The sequence below is a fragment of the Melanotaenia boesemani genome, chromosome 3 (assembly GCF_017639745.1).
Source record: "Melanotaenia boesemani isolate fMelBoe1 chromosome 3, fMelBoe1.pri, whole genome shotgun sequence".
NCBI classification, from domain to species: Eukaryota; Metazoa; Chordata; class Actinopteri; order Atheriniformes; family Melanotaeniidae; genus Melanotaenia; species Melanotaenia boesemani.
The window spans coordinates 24283264-24307603 of NC_055684.1; the positions used below are offsets into that span (position 1 = coordinate 24283264).

The 24340-nt window shown below is 37.5% G+C and overlaps 2 protein-coding genes across 2 annotated transcripts in view; one reads left to right on the forward strand and one right to left on the reverse strand.

The window, feature by feature from the left end:
- The first annotated feature begins 3740 nt into the window (after window positions 1-3740).
- poc1a (POC1 centriolar protein A) overlaps window positions 3741-24340 on the forward strand; it is a 42731-nt gene continuing 22131 nt past the window's right edge. Inside the window, exons 1-9 of the mRNA XM_041981724.1 lie at window positions 3741-4090; window positions 7067-7151; window positions 7280-7451; window positions 7623-7802; window positions 7891-7998; window positions 8474-8589; window positions 10128-10261; window positions 14865-14933; window positions 15104-15253. Coding sequence (XP_041837658.1) covers window positions 4088-4090; window positions 7067-7151; window positions 7280-7451; window positions 7623-7802; window positions 7891-7998; window positions 8474-8589; window positions 10128-10261; window positions 14865-14933; window positions 15104-15253 — 1017 coding nt within the window. The 5' untranslated portion in view covers window positions 3741-4087. The remainder of the gene's footprint in view (window positions 4091-7066; window positions 7152-7279; window positions 7452-7622; window positions 7803-7890; window positions 7999-8473; window positions 8590-10127; window positions 10262-14864; window positions 14934-15103; window positions 15254-24340) is intronic.
- On the reverse strand, window positions 5114-6188 carry b9d2 (B9 domain containing 2). The gene has a single exon (XM_041981725.1). The coding sequence runs from the start codon at window positions 6070-6072 to the stop codon at window positions 5545-5547; it is 528 nt and encodes a 175-aa protein (XP_041837659.1). The 5' UTR covers window positions 6073-6188; the 3' UTR covers window positions 5114-5544.

The following is a 24340-nucleotide window of genomic DNA, read 5'->3' on the forward strand; positions in this document are numbered from 1 at the left end:
GCCAAGGTTAGCACAAAGGATGGGAGCACAGGTGGAAAGTTAGCTAAAATCCAAAGTGAAAAGATTCATGAAATTGCATCTTTGTTGAGGTTGGACTTACTGTCTAGAATAATCAAGAAATTGTGTTATTTTAAAGAAACAAATAAATGAACAAGCTATATCATCATCAAACAGTATTTTTTTCTCCGTTTTTAAATGTTATCTTGTTACTAGCTAGTACATCCTGCTCGGTTTTAACATGTCAAAATCAAAGCTGAGATTGAGCAAATAACTCTGATGAGTAACTTTGAAAAAAAAAAACAAGCTATATCAAAACCAAAACAGTGTTGATAAAGCTTCACATTTTTTATTAGTATGGCAGAAAATTAGAATCCAGAGGCAGTTCTTTGCCACATAAACCCCCATAAATCCAGGACAAATTTACTTTTAGTGGGAGATAAGACTTGAACTTCTTGTAAGTAACGAGTCAAGACTGCAGAGATAAAACTTTTAAAAACATCCTCTTTTATGGAAAGGGAAATGTGATCATTGACCAAGCCCAGATTATTTTCAGTAAACTTTGTCCTTCCTTTGAAAAACAGACAGTATTTACATTTGTGCCTTGTACTCTTTAAGTACTTTTCAAGTATTTCATAGAAGAAACATAACCGTGTTTATGAGCTATAGGTGTGTTTGTACATGTGTGACTCAAAACTGACGTCTTTCTACTACTACGAAGGAGACGAATGCTAACTCTGTCTCCAACTTCCTTGTAATTGAGTTTCACAACCTCATGGAATCAGCCGCCTCATCTGCTGGCAACTGTTGAACTACAAAATATTAACCAGTGGGTGTGACTCATGCAGAAAGGATGGAGTTTGATGACTTTAATGTAAATAAATTTGTATGTGAGTATAAATAAGTCTCTTTTAGTTTAATTCATTTTAGGTAGTCAAATTAAACAAACCCACAACATGTTCTTATAATATGGTAGTGGGAAATTCTTGGGTTAAATAAAAAGGAATGAGATACTTGAATCATGTTCAAAAGTTTGTATAGAGGATGAGTAGAAAGAAAACACTGAATTAGAACTACCGATGCTGAGCAATCTTTACAAGATGTGTCACATCTGAGCAAGTTAAGAAAGTTTTAAAAACACTTTGGGATAAAAAAGAATCTGTTACGTGCCTCACATTTACCATCCAAGAAAATTATTAACTTATTGACTTCTTTGGGTATTTCATCCACAAATTAATGTCTTGACTGTTGGGAGGTAAACTGCCTGTTATACATAAAAAAAAAAGAAAAAAAAAAAGAAAAAAAAAGCTATGACAGAATATAACATAAATAACATGAAACTGACCTAATTACAGCTTGTGAAGCCACACACATTATGTTGTAAGGACAGTGACTTATGACAGCATTTGTGGTATTATGTTGTTGTGTTGTGTGACATAGCAAGCTTTTGTCTGACATAGCCCACAAAGGAATTTAGATAAAGTACAGGTTTGCACTCAAAAGATCGACATGGATGGTTATTCTTTAAGTACCTTGTCTATTAAATGTAACATTAAATATTTTATTTCTCCTTGCTTAAAATTGTACAGCCTTAAAACTGGAATAATTTTACTTTTAGCTGTCCGTCATGGCAGCAGGGCCGGTTCTAGGAATGCATACATGAGGGGGCAGGCATAAATTTGAAGGGGGCACTATGAGTACATACTTCAGCATTTTCTTGTTGTTGTTTTTTAAGTGTTTCTTTAACGGAACTGTGCTGTTAGTGGAGTCCAACTTCAAAGAAATGGATTGCACTTTGTCAGGCCTCTACTCTAAGACCTGTCCAGCTTGGGTGTCCCACCTGAAACCAAAGCTCCTGCTGGTATAGCTCTTAGAGTCACTGAGGCACGCAAACCCCCTGACCACAATAAGGTGGCAATCCCTCAGGGGGGGAACAGAAAATATCAATAACAAAATGAAGTAAGAAAAAAGAAAAGAATGATCCATTATCAAAGCTTTAACAACCAACAAAATAACAATTGCCCTATTGGACAGCCATTAGATGTCTAAGCATTTTGAATAAATTTGAAACTAATAACAATAAACTCAACTATCTGTGTGTTTGTTTCTGTCTGTATATAGACCATAATGATTAAAGAATCAGCACTACCTTTTTTAAAAGCTCTAAAAAATGGATGCATCATGCAGGAGGACTGAATGAAACTTTCCAAAGTGGGTTTTGTGGCCGGAGTTTTTTTTTTTTCTAACTACAACTCTCCAAGATCGGAAATGCACATTGTCGTCTGTTTAAGCTGAGGCATACATGAAGCTCTGAGCTGAACTGCTGAAAGCAGCGGGAATGTAGAGTGAAACTTTCTGTTATTTTTTTCTTCAAACTAGCATGCTGAACTAAAGGCTGGGCGGAGCTTGAGGGGTCTCATATGCGCAGCTCGTTTTCCCTCAGTCTGTATTGTACCGAGGAGGCAGTCACATCTATGGCCCGTGCGTGATTGATCACTGCTCCTACTAACAGGCGTAGACACGTTTAAATAGAACAGAAACAAACCCCAGTTGACAGAATAGATGCAATAAATACGTCTGTTATTATAAGTATTTATTCAGTATCGCTACAACACATTTAACAGAGCTTTACTCTATAAGTTTTACCGCTGGAGCTCAGCAGCCGCTCTCTCTACGAGGGGGAGAAATATGACACCGCAAGATCAGGCTGTATGTCAACTCATTTGCATACTAAACACTGATTGGTTGTTTTCTGTGGTGGTGGGAAGGACTTGTTGAAGACAGTACAATGGATCCTGTGAAGCTCCGACACACAGAGTTCAGTACAGAGGGGAGAGAGCGTTTGGAGAGATTTGCCCATTTCGGCGCATTTGATTGAGGGGGCAGAATGTTTGTTTGAGGGGGCACTGCCCCCTCTTGCCCCTGCGTAAAGCCGGCCTTGCATGGCAGTAGTGTTTTGTAACATAGTTTAACAAAATGTTACAAAACCTTTACTTCAGGTGATCTGGCCTATATTCAGCCACATGACCACTTTCTTTACCATGGTAATAGCACACTATAAGCTTACATTTTTATAAGTGAGCAGAGAAGACAAAGCCAGAGCCAGAGGCTCAGGCTTGAAGGGTTTCTACTTTTTTGTGCAAAAGCTGGCATACTGAAATGTATGAGGATGCACAGTAAAATAACAACTAAAAGATGAAAGGACATGATGGGAGATTCGGCTATGTTTTAAGGATAATATCTGTGTCAGAATGCTTTTGTTCAAACCATGAATGTGATCAGTGAATGAAAACTGAAATGTTTCTTCAGTTCTTATTTAAGTGTTTATTGATTTTCTTTATACACTTCAGATTAAAATTAAACTTTATTTGTGTTGTATGTCACATGTATTAAATGTGTAAGAAAACCAAAAGTATAAAACACATTAATTACAGTGACAACAGCCCTATGTAATTACCATGTGAATTTTAGTGTAATTTAATATTTTGCTTGAAATTGCAAGCAGATGTTAAACAGTCCTTGAGCAATTATTTTACATTATCCTTCCCACACCTTCCTGTAGGGGAAAACACCCCTGTTTACAATTAAGATAATGTTGATGAACAGCAAACGTCACATTGAGCCACTAGGGACTGGTCTGTTGTCATTGAAACCTCAGTGCATCACTGCTGACAGCTGGTGGCAACATAAAGTTACTACACTTTCACACGGCTCGATAAATCCTCACATCACTGTCTTTATGAATTTGTATTTAAAACAACGCTTTTACTTTTAATTCGTTTTAAAGTTTTGTGTCACGTTTTTTGTACAACTTTATCAAACACAAAGGTTACTGACGGACAACTTTCCCTTTAAGAACTCTGACCAGTTGCTCAGCGCCCAATCGCGGCGCGTAAACTGAACTTTGTTGTTGTCAGCAACTACCAGCTAGCTTTAGGCTAACGTTACAAACCGGCGAGCTACCGGAGTGCTAGCCTTTCCTATTTGTCTTAATAACGGAGCCGGGCGTTGCTATATTTCGGTCCTAACGGTCACAACGAGTCGCTCTCACAGAGTACTGTCACATATACGAGAAGAAATTACTTCAGGAATGGTGAGTTTATCTGCATGGTGATTGTTACAGAAGCATTTGGGATGAAGTGCGTTTCTTATTTGTAGTGACACTTTGGATGTCACTTTTTTTGTAGTAGTAGTATTAAGAGGATTATTTTTATACGATGAGGGCACAAACCCCTAAGCACAAATCATTATACCAACATTTCGATAGGAAGTGGGCTACTTTTACGCTTTCTGCGATGGTGAAATGTCTACCGATGAAACTATGAGATGGGATGGAATTGATCTGACTTTGACAAAGAAGTTTTGAACTCACAAGATATAAGAAACCCCTAACAAGTATTTAAAAAACTGTAGTGCGACCAGTAAACAATTGACTGCATTGCTACCGAGCAGCCAACATATCAGGAATACTAGTACAACCATGAACTAAGGTGCTTTTTTTCTTACCATGCCTGCAACACCGGATCAGCCATGTTTACTGCAACATAAACGTTATATTGAGGTAATAGACTGTGGGATCCTGACCTTTAGGAACGAGTGATAATTTGTATTGCATTAAACAGAGCAAGTTTCTGTGATATCTGTAGGTTATAATTGATATCCACCACTTTTCTTTTTAAATAATGAAAATATCTCTTTTGAGTTTGTGATGTATGAACATGTTAAATTTATGGTACTAAATTCAGTTTTCAAGTATGAACTATGTGTTGAACACAATGATGCCTTGGGTTAATTTATTTTAATTTGTATTTCTACTGCACTTCCTGTATAAATGTTGAGCTAAATTGAATTTATTAATACATTTACACTTATAATAAAACATAATCTATTCAACTTACTCCAAGATACCCTGGTCAGAAATCATCTTCTTATTGATTATGTGTTTTATTAATTAAATGTTAACACATTTTCCCCTATTTGTATTCATTACAAGTTGAAACGTGAAGATATTATAAATATATTTTTAATAATTTACAGATGGAGCATTTTAGGAAGAGGTGTACAGTTTGTTGAAATTATTATTTTATTGGAGTTGTGCTGAATAATGCTTTGTTGTACCTGTACTTGTGTTTTTTTTTTTTTTTTTTAAACGTCTGTAGAGATTACAGGCACATGACTTAAGGCGCAACTGAGTGTAGGATTGCTTAATAATGTAATTTTCAAACATACACATTTATTATATACAAATATTTTAATAAATTTTAAAGAAAAGGTTAAAAAGTTCTGAGCTTACATCGTAAATACATGAAAAAATACTTGTTAAATGTGAGATATGTTTGAACATGACTGTATATTTCAACAAGGAACCAACTTCGTTCACAATAGTTCGACATACAATTGTAGTTTGAGTGTAAAAACGGGAGATAAAACTGAAATAAAAATTTAAGAAAAAAAAGTGAGTAAAGGCATTTTAACAATCAAATAGAGGGTCCGTGCCTATGCAACATAAAATCCGTAACATTTTTAAAGTATATTCCTCTTAATGTTTCAGCTCTCGACGCCATATTTGTCAAAGTGTCTCAGTACAACTCCCAGCTCCAGCTCCACAGTCCCCATGGCTTCAGTTTGTAGTCTGTATCTGTCCGCCCCACTATATATGAGGTCTGGGCTGCGTAGATGAGGACCTCCGCCGACAAACATTTGCGCTAGTTGCTCCTGCCAGGAGCCGAGAGGCCTCCAAGTCACACAGCTTATCCGGTGATGTCCGGGGCTAGACGGGACGTGGCAGTACCCGTATCCGTACAGCTGGCAGCGTCCGAAAGAGTCTTGGTGCCACACTTGAAAATGAAACTTTGGCCATCCTTGGAGTCCTTTGGTTGCGTAGTGCAGATCAATAGGGTGACTCCAGTACGCCATGTCTCCGGTTTGGGGGATATCTACCTGGGTCTGACCCTCCTTCAGCCCCGACAGAAGACGCCATGCTCCTCCAGTATGAATGCCCCATTTGCAAAATAGACTGTTTTGCGGAAAACCACTAGCTCCGACGATCTGGCCTATAATGTGAAGCTCAGCCATATCACAGCTGTCTCTTTTGACCAGACCATATGACACTAAAATCCGCGTTCGCCCTCTAAATTCAACAGCTAGCTTAACGGTTAGCTGTGAGTAGCACCACAGTTCACGTCTCCTTGGTAACCTAGCTTGCCTTGTTGTAATGTTAGGAAGTATTTCCCGAGTGTAGTCTCGCAGGCAGCACTTCCTGTCTGGGTCAGATTAAATATATTAAACAGAATGGAAAATTCTGTGTTAAACTGGTGTTAGGTGTGCTTGTTTTTAATCTTTATTCTTGAATTATATCTAATTTGACTGGTAAAGTGGAATAGTCTTTGCTTACGTTAGAAAGTGCTGCCTGACATACTGAACTTAGGGCAAAGTTATAGTTCCCATTTTCGTCATAGTCTGCAGAATAACACTTATAGGAATATTATAAAATACACAATTGCCGCATATTCATTCTATATTAAAAATCCTCAAAACAATGCATTTATATGAAACAGGATTTGGATTTAGCAGGATTAGGAGTCTAATAAAAAAAGCACTACAAAACAGCACCACCTGGTGGTTCCAGTCCTTCTAAATTTAGACTCCAGTATTTTTGTTTTCAGAAAAACTGTCTACTGTCAACCCCAGTTTTATACTAATCATTGGACTCTGAGTTCTTGTGTTACTGGGGTGTTGTATTTTTACTTTTCACAATACAACCTGGATGACACCTCTAATTCTCTCAGCTGTTTGTTTGACACTTAATAAGTGTTATAAGTGTTAATGTGGATTTCTCTTCTTTCTATAAAGGTTTAAAATTATGTTTTGTGCTTGTTTACTTAAGTGCTTTTTTAAAGGTTATTCTCTCTAAAATCACTTTTAGTTATTTTAATCATAATTAATGTCAGTAAATCCATCTCAGTGTAGTAAATTAGTTAGAAGAGAGAATCAACTCAGTAAAAGCAGGGATATTACTTATGTTGAGTTAGGCATTTACTCAGTAACATATTTGTCTCTATCCACATAGTCTGATCCCACCTTAGAGAGACATTTCAAGGGTCACAGGGACACTGTGACAAGTGTGGACTTCAGCTGCAACATGAAACATATTGGTAACAGCCTTTTCTTGTTTTCTAAGTTTTTATATTTGTGTGACACTGCATGTTTTTTTTATTTTTATTTTTTCTCATTTTTTGTATAATTCTTTCACTCCACTCATCCTTGCTTTCTCCTCACATAGCCACAGGTTCGGTGGACTCCTGTGTGATGATCTGGAACATGAAGCCCCAGATGCGAGCTTATCGTTTTGATGGGCACAAAGAAGCTGTCACGTCAGTTCAGTTTTCACCATCTGGTCACCTGGTGGCCTCTGCCTCCAGAGACAAGACTGTTCGTCTTTGGGTGCCCAGCATGTAGGTAGCATTATTTTATCTGATTTATTTAACCCCGAATTTATTACAGATAAGAATGACAAAACTAACGAAAACTGTTCACAACCTCCTGTCAGCAATAAGAAGGCGCACAACTATGAACAGTCACTTGGGTTATGCTCATTTTACAATAAGTGATTTGTGTGAATACAGGAAGGCAGAGTCAACAGTATTCAGAGCTCATACTGCCACCGTGCGCTCTGTTAACTTTTCTGGTGATGGACAGACTCTGGTCACAGCCTCCAATGACAAGACCATCAAAGTGTGGACCGTCCACAGGCAGAAGTTCCTCTTCTCTCTCAACCAGCACATTAACTGGGTTCGCTGTGCCAAGTATGAGACACACACATGTGCTTATTACCATTTTCTGTCTATTTAGCATCAACCAGCTTTTGATGTACAACTTTTGATTGTACTGCAGGTTTTCTCCTGATGATCGTTTGATTGTGTCATCCAGTGATGATAAGACTATAAAACTCTGGGACAAGAACAGCAGAGAGTGCATTCATACTTTCTTTGAACATGCTGGGTGAGCACTTAAGTGAATAGTGAATTGGACAAATGTGAATGGGACATGGGATAAGTTATTGAGAAACATCAGTAGCTTGCATTCATTTAATTTTATTTGATGTTTTTTTGCTTTTATATAATGTTTCTATTCTTGTAAAATTAGTTAATATATTTATATAATAATTGATGTACGAACAAATATCAGGTGTTTTTCCTTTATCATCCACTTATGTAAGGGTTAGACTAGTAATATCTGAACATATTGTGTTAGTTTACACAATTAATTCTTTAACATATAGCTTGCTCATATGTTGCGGTTGTGAGATTTTCTGGCTATCATCTGAAGAGACTGCTTTTTTTATATATATACTGAGGATGTTCTCAAATCTTGAAGGACAAAATCAGGATAATATTTGAATTCATGACAATTATGATGATGAAATTTGCTTCTATTTATTTATTTTTTGTCATGTATCTTCTGTTTTCTTCCAAAGTTATGCCAACCATGTGGATTTTCACCCTAGTGGAACATGCATTGCTGCAGCTAGTACTGACAACTCTGTTAAGCTCTGGGACATCCGATCCCACAAGATGCTCCAACACTACCAAGGTAAAGACACTTTATAAACCTATTCTCTGATGGAACATCCAGGCGCAGCATTTTTTTAAAAGCAAAACTGTTATTTGCAGTAACTAAGCACAATCTCAGTCATCAATACATTTCTAATGTAAATAAGTGCTGTTGGACTTTCACCTCTAATGCCTCTTATGACAAGCTGAAATAACAATTCAACAAAATTAAGAATTAAATCTTGTGATGAGAGCGGTAATCGAGATGAATGATTTATTGAATATTCAATAAACCAAATGTTGATGCTTTTTTGTCAGTCTGCCACTTGGGCTGGTTGTTCTCTTCCTCTCTCATAAACGGATTTCAGTTGTAAGATCTAATAATGGATAACCACATCTGCCTGCGGAGATTGAGCATGAAGATAAAAGCACCTCCTCCCCCCTCCCTTTTTCTTCCTCTCAGTTTTAATTTACATACTGTATTTACCAGTTTAGTCTTCTTAAAGGGAGCAGTTGAGGTTAAAATATTGAAGGGGTATTGTAGATTACTTCTAGGAACTGTTGATAATTATAAACTTAGACAGGTTAATGCATATAATGTATACATAAAGGTTCAGGATTACAAAACCTTTGTGCTGCTTCTTTCGGAAGTGGTGATGGTTGGCAGCTAGGATCACCATGAGATGAACATATTCTTTGGTAATCTTTAGCTATCTCAGCTTATTGTTTGAGAGTTAATTTCTGTAGTGCTTTTTTTTAAGGTATTAAACATGGTTTCAGTCGTTGCATAACCCAGGGCTAACACACCCAAAATGCTCTCTGTACTAATTTACAGCTAATGAGCATGTTTTTCAGCCAGAGGGTTGTGTACATCTTTACTTTGATAAGCCAGCAGAGGGACCTATTGCTTCTTAAACGTCCTCTATTCTCATTTTATGTGCAGATCATTCATCATATGGCAGAATAATTTAAACACAGGGAAAGCTCTGATTAGTTGCTAAAGGCTACAATACTTGATATAATAGCATACGTTAATATTTCAACATTCTCAATAAACAGTAGCTGAAGCAGTGTGTTGTACTGCTGTAGTGCTCTTCAGTTCCTCCTGGATTTTGGCAGAGTACACAAAATCAAACTTCACATCTCTATTGCACACTGAATGGACTATTGAACGGAAAACTGCTAAAAACTCAAATCAATATTTTTCTAAGTGGATTATTTTTACTTGTTTTTCTAAGATGTCAAGGGAGCATTGAAAGGTTGAGAAGCCCTCTTCCAAGGTTCAGTAGGGTTTACAGGCTACATAGTTCATACTGCTTGTTAATTGAGAGATTATAATTTTCATCGTCTGTGTCATAGTGACCTTTTGTTATTTTACAGAGGATGTGTACATATAACACTCTAGAAGTAGAGAAGTGTTTGTCTGTGCAGCACTCTGTCAGCAGCCTCCCTTGATAAACAGTGTGATTGTTTATGACTTTTTGTCCTCACCTGCAGAAGGATTTCAGTTTGAATTACAATGGCAAAACATCTGTTTGAGTCCATGTTATAAACTCTGTGTTGGTATGTGTGTTCCAGTCCACAGTGGTGTGGTGAACAGCTTGTCTTTCCACCCTGCTGGTAATTTCCTAATCACTGCGTCCAGCGATTCCACAATGAAAATACTAGACCTCGTGGAGGGCAAGCTACTGTACACACTGCATGGACATCAGGTAGAAACACACAAATGCACCACACATAAATACTGTTTTGATAGCCTTAATACCTGGCTGTTCAGTTCACCTGGTCATGACTGATATAGATTATATCTGACCTCCTTTTTTGTGTGTGTGAGCAGGGAGTTTGGTTTTAACAGTTATGTGTGAGTTTTGACATCTCCTTTATGCATGTTTGATTCCCTAAAGTGTGTGTGTGTGTGTGTGTGTGTGTGATGCCTTTTTCTATGTGGTGTATTTTAGTACTTGCCTGGCGAGCAGGCAGCCCACTCATGATGACTCATCTCAGGGTTGTTGGAAGGAAACAAAACTGCCCCTGTTCCACTGGATCCTCTGTTACTTCTCTTACTTCTCTCTGTGTTCGTCTTGTCATCTCTCTCAGACCTCAGTAAACCTTCCTCCTTGCCACCTCCATTATCATCTTCATTTTCCTCTTTCACTTCTGTATTTGATCTTCCCTCCTCTCTGTGTCCTACATCTGATGTACTCACATTTTGGCTGGCTGGGCTAACTGGCCGGACGGTGTACTGACTGTGTCTGTTTGTTTGAACAGCTGATGGACTGGCTTGCTGGCTAGTTGTGGAAATCCATGGCTTGCCAGTACCACATGTGGTCCATCTGTTTATCTATCCCCCTGCACACGTTGCCTGTCTCTCATTTTGCCTTTTATGTCTCTGTCACCTGTGTTTCTCCCCCAGCCGCTTGCCAAGTTTCATCCCTTTGTCAAGCTGAAAAAAGCACTTTCCCTTCTTCTTTTTTTCTTGCCTCCGGATTTGTCATCCCCTATACTTTGTTTCAGTTTTTGTTGTTGTTCTTTTTGGCTCTCTGGTATCACCACCAATCTGTTGGCATTGGGACCACTCAGAGTGCTAATTGTCTCTCCTATCACATAGCTAGAGATGGGAGAGACCCCCATCTGTTCAGTGTGGGTGTTAAGGTTAATGTTTTTATGTGTCTGCTTGCATGTGTCGTGTTGTGTATATGTGCGGGCCCATGTGCCTGTGCTTCATATGAAAACATGATAATGTTTTGCTGTTGGATCTGAAAAATATGTTTACCGACCCCTGGGAGGATGTTACCTGGCTGAGGTTGAATTGTGCTAACGTAGGTTAGTTTATCTCTCTCTTCCACAATCAGACATCTGACTTTTATCATGCTTTCTGAAACTTTTCTTACATCAAATAAAACAGTAAGCCTAAAAAGCTTTTTAACACCCCAGGGACAAGATGATACTCTTCATCGTCTATAGTTAAAAATTGTCTTTGCTGAAACTAAGTATTAGGTGGATGTTGATGAAAAACTAAGCTAAAAAGATAGAAGCTGTCAGTCTATTGAATGTACAGCATGTTTTAAAGCATGTGAAGTTTTTGAGCTGTAACATTAAATATATTATACAGCCTGACAGTGTGAGGTTGTGCTAAACTTTTGTTTAAAAAAAAAAAAAAAACTCTGTGCAGGAAGTATTATTATAATTTACTTTTTTATGCTAAGGATAAATGCCGTCATTTCATTTTCATATACAGTTTCAAAAATGAAACCATTAGTATTGAACACAGCTATGTATTATGCATTTATAAGGCCATTAGAGAACTTATAAACAGAAACATCTTGTCATTTATAGATGTTTTTTCTTCTCAGTAACAACAAATAGGTTAAAAACACTGATCATTATACCAAAACAGGCAAATATGTACTATGGAAATGCAAACAAAAAAGTTTAGGAAATAAAATTGAACAAACTTAGTCAGCCTGTTGTTGCTGAGGCTAAACTCAAACCATTCTCCTGGTCTTGACTCTTGGCATGGACTTAAAGTGGGTGCAAACTTGTGTGCAATCAGATGCATTAAGAACAAGCAATTATCGTTAAGTTTTGTGTCTTTGCCTTAGACCAGGGGTGCCCAAAGTCAGTCCTCGAGGACCGCTGTCCTGCAGATTTTCCGATGTTTCCTGCTTCAACACACCTGACTCAAATGAAATAGATCCAACAGCCTATTTAGTTTTGCACAATGACTCATCAATTTGAGTCAGGTGGTCTTGGAGCCGGGACACATCAAAAACCTGCAGGATTGTGGCCCTTGAGGACCAGAGCTGGGCACCCCTGCCTTAGACAGATGGCTTTGCAGTTCTGTATAAACTTTTTGTTTTTAAGTCTGAACTCCCGCTCTGCTGTTACACTGTAGTTAGAATGCCAGTTCAGCTACTGTTAAAGTTGGGTTGCTTCTCTAGACGTGGTTACTTATAGTGTTGCTGTAAATTGCATAACATTATTTTGATTTGTTCTAATCTGTCAAAATGATGGACAGCTTTCAGAATTTTCTGTAATTTTGAAAGAGAGAGAGAGAAAAAAATCTGTCTACAAAGTAAAATATTTTAGTTATTGGGGCCACTGGTCACACAGTAAACTAAGCTCAAACTATCACACATCAAAGTGATAGAAAGATGTTTGATGCTAGTTTTAGTAACAATCTTAAATCTTGTTACTAAACAAGATTGAAGTTGGTCCTGTCTCTCTTTCTGGCACTTTTTCCAGTGAGCCACAATTTGAATTGCCCTAGGCTGGGAGAACGCTGCACTACAGTGTTGCATAGAACTGTATGTAAGTGTAACTAAATGTGTTTTTTGCTCGCATATGCCTTTTAATGCTGCATTTGATAACAAATGGTAACTTAGAATTTTCAACTTCTGACTGGGAAGAAAACTCTAAGAAAGCCTTGGATTTAGTTGTCAGAAACTCTGATGAGGTTTATAATCCCCTACTTCTGCATTTAAAGTCTGATAGGAAAAAGGCCACAAATTAAGTAAAAAAAAAAAAAAAAAACTTAAATGAGTTATTCTAGATTTAATAAAACACTTCACTTAATAAAACAGTTCTCAGTCAGTACCTAGGCATGGTGGGAAGTGTACAAACGAAAACCAATGGAAGTATGTAATCTTATTGTCTGTCACTCTTTTTTAGGTGGCACATATGGGGCCTGTCTGGTTTCTGCAATCCCTGGTTGTTTATCAGAAGACAAAATGTGCCATTTAGGTTCATTGCTCTGTCAAAACATTCATGTGTGTGCATGCATTTGTGTGTGTGCGTGTGTGGCCATGGCAAGTGCCAGCCTGGCAGCAGACATTAGTCAGAGCAGAGACAGAACATGCTGTCTGTCAGGCCGTCGCGTTGCCATAGTGACACTGTCTGCTTCTCTCAGGTGCTTCTGGGAAACCAATCCTCAAACCAGCCTGTCTGGGTGCCAGCTACAGGACACAGCTCCCCTTTTTTCCCTCTCAGCAGCAACTCTGTTAATTTCTTTTCCACTCTTTTATTTGTTCTTCTTGTCATCTTCTCTTTGAACGCAGTTGGAGGGTTATGAAGCACAGGAAATAAAAGAAAGCAGGATTTCTGAGTGTTAGAACTCTTTTCTTGGTTATATATGTACAGTCAAACACAGATACAACATGTCAAACTTCTAACATCCCCAGGTTGTTTTTCTTTTTTTATTTTGGCTCCAAACATATACGACCACACCCCACCTGAGTTTCTGATTATTGTTGCTGATTGCCCTGCTGCAGCCCCCACATCCACCCATTATCCACACACAAAGCCAAACTCGTTATCAAATGTAATATTTAAGTTAACGGATGTGTTTGAAAAATGTCTTCTTGTAATCTGTAATGTGTTCAGTTTTGTAGCGTGTGGCTCTTTGTTTACAATAACACCTACACTTTCACTGCAATTCTTGGCAGTGTAGATATATTAATTATTCATATTTTTAAGGTACTAAGTGTAAGGTTGTGAAATAAATGAATGGGCTGAACACCATCTGCAGAGTTATTGCTTTTTTTAACTGATTTTTTAAAATGATTTCTGTTATGATCTGAGGAAAAAATCTCTTTAAACAGTCAGTTAATAAATGAGCAGATTAATTCATTTTCCGCTGACTAATCTTTTAATAGGTCATTTTCTCTTGATTTGGATCACAGCTAGCCATTATCACTACATATTCTTTTTTTTAATCTAAATATGCTGACAGATTGTTGTTTTTTTTAACTAAACTTTTTAACCTGTCAAACATTAAAACAACATGACATTTATTGTTTTCAGTTTGAGGCAGCCTTGAAACTCACAAGTAACAACATCAACCTAGATATTATATAACATTCCAGATTGTTCAGATGAAACTAATAAGCTCCTCCTGAAGGAGAGATCCCTTTATTGTACTTTTGTGCATCTCCTCTGCAGTTCTTTTGTCCTCCTCAAGATGTGTTCCACTTTGAAAAATCTAATTTACTAAATTAGAACCACTCACTACCTATCCTACATGGTGTCTACGTAGCTACATAGGGTCGCCCTCTGGTGATACTTTGCAGCCTGACTGAATTGATTCAAGCCAGCCAGTTTAAATTTGTCTGATTCACATTCTTCTGGAGCTTAAACAAAGATTACTTCAGTTTTGTTTTACTAGTGAAGGGAAACCTGGCTAATGTATTTCTTCATGGTGTGGATCATTGTCTATGTTGAAATGATAAGAAAACTGTTGATGCTACTGAAGTAGGACATGAAGTTTTGCAATGTTATCTTCATTATACAACTTTGTTTGAATTTCCTTCACTCCAGGGTGCAGTCACCTGTGTGACCTTCTCTAGGACTGGAGAGTACTTTTCATCTGGAGGCACAGATGAACAGGTGATGTCTGACTCTCCTATTTAATTGTAGAAAAAAAAATAATTTAAATAACACATGGTCTTGTTTGTTATTTGTGCATTTTATCAATGCTTTCCTTTCAGTACTCATGATATATTTTTCTATTTTAATTTGGTGTATTATTTCAGACTCAATTTATATTGTCTCTACAGGTAATGGTGTGGAAAAGCAACCTTGACTTCACTGAATCTAGTGATGGTGCTAGACTGCAGCATAAAAGAGTTCCCGCCTTGCAAGTGCCACAAGCCAGTTCCACAACTTACCTCCAGGTTAATTCTCAGCCATCTGTACCCCGCAGTCAGGTAAGACCAGACAACAAAGGAAAAACACCTGTCCCTAAGTTTTCTACATTATTCCGCCAGTCTAGTAAAAGTAGACATGGTGTGGGAAAGAGAGCAGAGGAATGGCTCACAGATAAAGATTCAGCCAGCCAAGAGTCAAACAGAGGACTTAACTGTGGAGATGATTTTAGCCCTATGTGGGATGCAGCCTTACCACTTTGCTATCAGGTTGCACCATATGACAGCAATTCTGTGTGATGTCCTATTTAAATCCAACATTATGTGTATCCCAAAAAACACAGATGTGCAGCGTTAAGGCATGTTAGAGTCATTCAGTGGTTCTGAGACTATGTATAAAAAAGATGGGCTGAGCCCCCAAGACATCACCCATTGGCTTGTGGATTACCTTTGTGACAAGTTTTTCATTAGCTTGCTGCCATCTTGGGTTTTTAAAGCCACAAATGACAAAAAAGACATTGCTTTTACTGAGAATTGAAGGTTACTATACAGATCCAAGGGAAGGTGGTCATGGAATTCACCCCTCACTCACAGTCATGGCATTATGTCTGCATTATTCTAAGAACCAAAACATTTGAAATAGACGAGGTTTTGCACATAATAATTCATCCTATGTGCTTTTTCCACATTATTAACAGGGTGCTATAGATGCCAAAACATATTTTTAAAAAAACAGCAGTAAGAAGAGCTTTTTAACATTGGGTCATTGTAAACTTTAATTTGCATTAGGAAGCATACTTTTTTAAATTGAAAAAAAAAAAATCAATCCGTCTGTCATCCATCCATCCATCCATCCATCCATCCATTTTGAGACCTTGTTGTTATTGGGCAAGTTGCAGAGTACACCTTGTATGGGGATCATGCAATACAAAATCTATTGTTACTATTACTAAAGACGTCATGTCCACTGGGGAACGTGCACAACTGAACAATCACTTCCTCGACATTGTAGTCATTTCTGAGGCACATTACTGCTTAAAATGGACGTCTCACATTCAGCTTCCGTCTTTTAACACTCGTAAGCTAGCTTACTAGCTAGCAGCATACGTCATGTCTCCATGGCTCTTTCCTGTCTCTTCTGAAACAACAACACACACGTGGGCAGGGGAGTTTTCTGGTTTGGTGCTGGAGTCTGCCGTCTGTCTGCTGTAAGTGAAAGAAGCTAAACTTTAAAGAAAATCCCATGTAGATGGTTTAAAATGCTGCTGTGATAATTCGTACTCAGTGTTATAGCCATTTTACTGCTCACCTCTGTACACTGCCCACTTGTGGTGCAGCTATAGTAAAGCTAAATTTAATAGGCTGCAAGTTGCATTTACTGACGCTTTTAGAATTTTACTGAAGGTTCCTCGATGGACGAGAGCCAGCCAGTTGTTTGTGCAGAATGCTGTGCCCATTTTACAGGCTGTTCTTAGAAATTTTGTGTATAAATTCAATATGAGACTGGAGGATTCTAAAAATGATATCATTATGGTTTTAACAATGCCTAAGATGAGCAGTGTACAATATAACTCTGGACTCTGGAGGCACTGGAGAAAGTGCTTGTATAGATTGTAGACAAAGTTCTATAGTCTCTCTTTATTGTCTCTTTTTGTTTCTGTTTTGTTTTGTTGTTTGTTTTAATATGGACCAAATTGTGAGTCTGAAATAAAGAATGGAATTGAATTGAATATATATTGGGGGTTAGTATGAGTGGAGATCAATGTTAGAGATCTCAGCGTAAAGCGCTTAAATTTAGCAAAGCCCTTTACATGCATATGCAGAGATGAGCTGAAAATTAAAGAGACTTATGCACATGCACTGATGCCCCTTAGCTTATTTCCCCTATGCATACCCTTTCTTTGAAGTCTGTAGTGTGGCCCAAAGCTACATTCATATCTCACATGTAGGGCAAGAAATGCATGCATATTTACACATCAACACTTTGATGTCGAGGACGTTTTTTTATTTCATTCCTTCTAACTCCTAGAAATGGGGCCAAAAAAAGTTGTGAAATTCATCAGTACTACAGGTCAATTTTGAAAACAGATGAAAAGAAGAAGTAATGAAGTAGGATTGTTTTCTGAGCGCTGACAAATGTAAAAAGACCAATGAAAACTCCTTTGTGACATTATGCAAAAATGCATTGTCATATTTCTGAAGTGTCTTGTGCTTATAGTAAGTATCCCGTAAAGTATGTTGACTTCAGACATTTGTAACGTAACACGTTAGTTTAATATCTAATGTTATTACAGTACATAGGACACTGCTTTGTCCTGGGTCTTATTGTATTGATTGAATTTGACAACTAAGAGATTTTGGATAATATCCTGAAAGTCAGTCATTGCCAAATTCAGTTACTCTTTATTAAATTCAGATAGAAATCAAGCCTTACTGACTTATAAATCCATTTTGTGGCAGCATTTTCTGCAATTTCATTAGTGTAATTTAATAGAACATCCTCTGTTTTTCAGTAAAAGTTTGCTTGCTCTGATTCCACCACACCCTGTGTGACTGATACGTATAGTAAGTCTCTCCAAGAAGAGGTTAATGTACTGCCAAACAGCTGCATTTTGAGGCTGGGATTTATAGCATTAAGTTCAATCATCATTCAATTTTGAGATGCATATGAACACTTCATGAATTGTTTTCAATCTTAATGGATACAGACATTAGCTACAATAAGAAGCTGTTCAGGTTTTTAAAAAACAAAAACAAACAAACAAAAAAACAAAACAAAACAAAAACTGAAAAGTGAGAGAATTTAAATGAGCGATCAGCTTCTTTCTTGTCTCTGCATTTCAAGATGTCCTCGCATCTTGAATATTTGAATTGAGTTTAAATTCATTTAGTGAGACCAGCTGTTTAAAATATAAGCAAAGTTAAAATCTTGGGAATTAAGTACAAACTCAGCCAAGGTGAGCACGAGGGGGGACCCCCATAAAGCCTCACCAGGTGTGCTTTATATCCACTAGTTCACAGGTATGGCCAATTAGGCCAATGGAGCCCATGAAACATAAAAAATATCCTGCAGGTAAGTAGTAATACAAAGAGGCATTAAATTTTATACACTGCTCTGCATTAAAACATTAAAAAGAATTCAATTAAATTTTGAAAAATAATAAAATGCACAGACTCAAGTTTCATGGTCAGTAGATGCTCACGGTTAAGAATATCATTCTCCACTGAAATGTCATAAATTCTAATTGCCATGGACACAGGTGGGGAAAGTTGCCTTTTATATTTTGCCTCCTGTGTCTTAGTGTTAGACATGTTGTGTTTCCTTTAATGTATTCCCTTTTACACTCATGTAATACAATTTAATGCCATTATTATTAAGTTAAAACTGGCACAATATACTTCTTTTCCACACAAAAAGCAATAACAGTTTTTGTTGTTAAGAGGGTTATGATGTAAAGTATAGCGCTGCAACGATTAGTCGACGCCGTTGTCGACAATGAATTTACCTCAACTATTGCTGTGAGACATCGTCTTCTTATCTCTGCTAAGAATTGCACATACGCAGTAAAGTCCGTCAGGGGAAAAATATGGCGGTGGACCAGGGAACAAAACAGTGGCAGAGGATGTCAAAGTCTGGGATAACTTCACGTTAAACTTACAAAATAAATAAAATAAATGTGAGATTTGTAAACCGGACCTTGCATACCACGGAAGTACATCTGCAATGCTCGAACATTTAAAGAGGATGAACGTCGGACTTACATAACAACTTTATGCAAGATTTTAAAGCTGAAATTGAGATCAGAGCCATTTATAATAATAATGAGATAGCTTGAACAGCCCAGAAAGCCGAGCATATTGCAAGAAACAACATACAGAATCATGCAGAAATGATCCATTTTTGTCATTTTTATGACCCCATAAAAATGAGTGGAAGTACATATATTTGCATGTATTTTTTTAGTGACGCTTGTAGACATTACCAGCTGATGACACTGTAACATTGTAGTGATAACATTAAATGAATTTGCAATGAATCTACAAACTATCGGCTGGAGCTACACCATCATACTGATCATTAATGGTCATTTATTGTTGTGATATTTTAGTAGATTTTGTATATTTTGATATTCTGAAATCAAATAAATTATCTATTCATCTGTGTAAATTAATTTCTGATCAATTGATATTTTCTGGGCGTTCTAAAAGTTAAAGATGTCTAAATATGCAGGATTAGTTCATTTACGTACATCTAGCAAAAGAAGCAGTAAAATATGAAAGCAGTCAAAAATATGAGGAAGCGAAAGTGTTTACATAAGTTACCATGGTGATATAGCCACGTTAAAAGAGAGCAACATGCATGACAATAAAATATTTTAGTCTCACATACCTTCCCATCCCATTAATTTTGTTTCACAGTACTAACCTTAAGGAATTTGTTGAATGGGTAATTTCATGTAAGCTGTAATTATTACAGTGCAGTGGTCCAAAGCTGGTCGTTTGCATATTGAAATTGTTAAGAAGGGCACGTCATATTGAAATGATCTAACCTACAACTCTTTTTAAATCTTATTCAACCTTATTACAATTAAAAACAAGCTGAGTTTAAAAAAAATTAAAAAAGAACTGAAAGACTGAAGCTAAAAGAAAGAGTCAGATGAGAAGATAAATGAGAAACAACATGATGCAGAGAGCAGTGCTCCCATCACTGATGGTTAAAAATTAAAGACCTAAATGTGACATCCACACACACACACACACACACAGACCCACACGTAGGGTGTCACAGACTGGCAGTGGAACTTCAGGAAATGGTTTAGATTTCAACCCCTTTGACTTCTACAGTGTTACTTACATCAACAAGGGCAAAACCAAGGTCTTCTCTCTCATACACCCTCTCTCTTTATCTCACTTGCACACACAAACACACACACACAAACATCTCCTCTTTCGCTTATTGATTTTTCTGGTAGAAGTTAGGTTAACCAACAATGATGCAGCCTCTCCTTTATACTATAGACTAATCCTTCAGATCGTGTTGGTAATTAACATTAACTCAGTGTCTGTGTATTTTAGAAAATATGTCATTAAATCCCATCCAAGACAACAAGACAACAGCAAACAAAACTATAACTGTTACAGTTTTTTTTTTTTTTTTTCCATAAATCAAGTTTCTTGTTTCATGATTCTGCTGTCACACCTTTTCCCAGTGACATCATTCAGGAACCAACACCACACTTTTATCAGATGTGTGTCTTTTCTTGTACATTGTTGTAGTATTTTTCCTTGCACATCACTTACATAAATACATATATTTCCAATAGCTTTCTCAATCAGTCTTCAGAATCAGAATTACTTTTATTATCGTTGTAAAAACAACAAAATTTTAGCAGCTGCTCCTTAGAATGGTGCCTTTTAAAATATTTACAAGTATTAAATGAATTGTAAAAAAAAATAGAAATATCTGTGCAAAAATTATACGAGATACAATGGAATAGAATTAATCATGGAAAAACCAGAATGTAAACAGTAAATAGTGCAGATGGTGAGAATGTAGACAGTAGTCTTAGACAGCTATTGCACAGACGAACCAGCTTTATTTAACGTTTTGGCCAAGTTTTATTAGAAGCATTTTGAACCAGGCAATTTAAAATGTGTCATCTGTATTAATGTGAGTACATTTTACAATGATCTTAAAGGGCCTTAAAGAGTATGAGTGCAGCACTTTAAATGTCCTTAAAACTATCGCTAACCTTAACCCTTTGATCTTGGCAAAGCCTGGGTCCTTTTGCCCTGGGAAGGATTCCAGGGAACTCGGGGGGCCTAGTGCTACCAGCAGGACGGCTCACCTTTTGGATTGGAAGTTCCCTTCTTTTTATATTCTATTCTTTCCTATTTTGCAGTCATTTAGCAGACACTTTTCTCTTTCTTTTACATCTGAAGGTGGTTAGGCAGTAGCATTAAGGGTCTTGCCTAAGGACCCAACTGGAAGGTGTCTCCCGTATGGGAGATGGATGCCCTGCCAACTGAGCTATCCAGTTGGAGTAGCACAATCTCTCTCTGATCGTGACATTCTCCTTACCCCTTCCTCCTCCGCTCCTTCATACACCCACGCACTTAGGGCTCTGGGGAATGTGCATGTTGTGTGGGGTTTGTTGGAGGGGGCCTTTGACTAGATTTATACTTGTTCAGTGTTTGATTGGTCGGTTTGTGATTACATGTTTCCGGATTTCTGGAGCTTTTCACATTTCACCAGTATCATCTATGCCAGCACTACCGTATGCAGACACAGCACAAGTATAAATCCATCTTTAGTGGCCACTTCTGCTGCACCCTGGGAAGGCTTGCTCCTCAGTTTTAATCACACTTAGTCAACTCTACATAAAAACAATGACACCACACAAACATACACTCAAGGCTTTGGAGGGTGGAGCCATGTGGTATATGGGGGGTGGGGGCGGCTAATATATAACAAAATTAAATATTTTTTAAATCGAGCTGATATTGTTTTATTGTATTGCATGTTGACAGCTCAATAATGAACGCAAGCTGGGTCATTCTGGCATCGATGCAGCTCCAGTAGAGGACCCATGTATTCAGTGCAGCAATATCCAAAACATTATAAAACCCCAAAACAGGCCACCTTCTAGTTGAGCTAAAGATGAATACTGTCATGGCATCTTGTCAAGGATGTCTACTCCTTGGTCCTAACTTGGTCCTATTGTAGGAAGGGTAGCTGATCATTTCTCCCCCATCTGAGTCGTCCTCCTTCATTTGTTGGAGCATAGCCAAAGCTTATTCTGCATTATTTCTTCTGCTTCTGTTATTATTATCATTATTATTATTATTATCATCATTTATTTATTTATTTTTATCATATTTTGTAGTGGGGTGTTTAGTTAACCTGTCTGTCTGTCTATTACTTAGCAACATAACTCAAAAAGTTATGGGTGGATTTTGATTAAGGTTTCAGGAAATGTCACAAATGGAAGTAAATATGTTTTGGAGGTGGTCCAGATCACTGTCTGGATAAATTTTTTTTAAGGATTCCTTACTATTGGGACATATTTACATTTTTTAATTATTCAGATAACGTCCAGAAAAAAGCCCTTTATCCAATAAATAAATAAATAAATAAATAAAATAAAAAATTACAAGATCACACGGTAGATGTCATAATCTTACATTGTTTGACCTGGATCATGTTGATATTCTGGATTTGGTAGTCCAGAAGGTTCAAAATATAAGGGTATTGTGTAGGATGTTTGGCTTTTTGGGGGTTTTTTGGGTGAGTGACCCTGAGACTTGGCGGATGCTCTCTGAGTGCTTGTAGTTGTTCATGATTTTTTTTATTTTTTTTTTTTACAGTTTTTCTTCCTGCAGGTGCCTTGATGATTGTCAGCTTTGTTTCTTAAGATGTTTACTGTTTCTTTACAGGTGTAGCAGCTGGTTGTCTGGTTTTTCTTTTTGGGTTTGAATGCACAGTTGCGGTTGTTTTCTACCTTTTGTTTCTCTCTGGTTTTTTTTTCTTTTTACTCTTTCCTTCTCTCCTCTGTTTACTCTGTCCATTTTATTGTTCCTATGGTCTGCCCCAGTGGTTATGCCTAGATTTAATTTGCCAATAAGCAAAAAAAACACAAAAAAAAAACAAACATTTAAGATTCAAGTGGAGCCTCATATCCAAAGGCTCGTCTTGGCAAAGCAAATTTGTTTGGCCCAACACTGCAGTCAGACCATAATTCTACTGTCATGGCGATGGACATAACAGGTTCAAAAAGAAAGAAATTCTCTTATTAAAATAACATTTTCAGAATCCTCAAAACTCTTTTTGTCCCTCTCTGTCTGACTCTCGTCTTGCTCTCCCTGTGCGGAGGGAGTAAAATTGTAAATGGATTTTAATAGCTCTTCTACTTGACAACCATTATTACAGATGAGTCTGAAAGGTTGATTAGAAAATGGGCAGCTGGACCATGTAGAGAAAGATGATTAATTTGCTGTATGAAACATATTGTACTCTTCTGCGAAGTTCTGTTCTTGGATAACCCCATTAAACCTTTTCAATGGGAAATGTAATTTTTTTTAACATATCTGTCTGAAGCTTCTGCACTAATGGAAAATAACCAGTACTTTACATTACTTCGTACATGCTATATTGGATTTTTACCTTTTATAAGCAAAACTATCTCAGGTACTTTGGTGGCTGCACTTTGTAAATCTACAGTAACATAGTCTGCACACCTTATCAGGGGGGCCCAAGTCCAGTCCTCAAGATCTACTATCCTGCAACCTTTAGATGGTTTTGGAAGTCGACTAGTCAGGCCTGTCAAATTGATTAGTTGATTAGTCGTGATATTATCATGACGTCATCATTAATCAAATGAAAAAATACTTTATACTTTATCTCCAAATGGAAATTATAAAACGTGTATGAGATGTTATTTGTATATTGTGTGTGTTCAACAAACAAATGTTTTTTTTTTTTGTTTTTGTTTTTTATATATTTTTTAATGTTTTTGACATTGTGTGGGCTCTAGTGTCCTTTATTGATTAGCAGGTAGATGAGAAAGTGGCTCAACGAGATGTTAGGTTGGCTTCTTTAAATGGCGCCTGCTGTGGTCCATGAGCTAAATGCCGCGCAGGAACAGGAATGTTCAGCAACAACAAAACCAGTTATTTTCCTTGTCTTTTTGTCTGGTTAAGGGATGTTCTCTCATTTCATTTGTTATTATTATGCCCCTGAGAATATTCCATTTTGTGATGTGGTGATCATGTGACCTACCTGTGGTGATCATGTGATCTACATGATCATATAAAGACCTGCAGGTGTACTAAATAAAGTGTTGTGTGCCTGCAATGCAGTGGCTCACAAAACACACAGCAAGTAGGTCTGCTGTGTTTGTGTCACGTTAAAAACAACTTAGTGACTGTGTCAGTATGCAGAGTATGAGGAATAAGGAGTGAGATTTAGTGTGATCGTTCAAATGCGACTAGCCCCCATGGAGGCTAGAGGCAGACTAGGGCAGCCCAGAGACCCGGGCAATCAGCAGCAATCCCAGAGCACGGACCCAAGCCTCCCTACCACAAAGAATACCTTAAACCCACCCTAAGAGCAGCAGAGGAAGGCCCCAGCCAGGCCCCCCTGCAGTCATG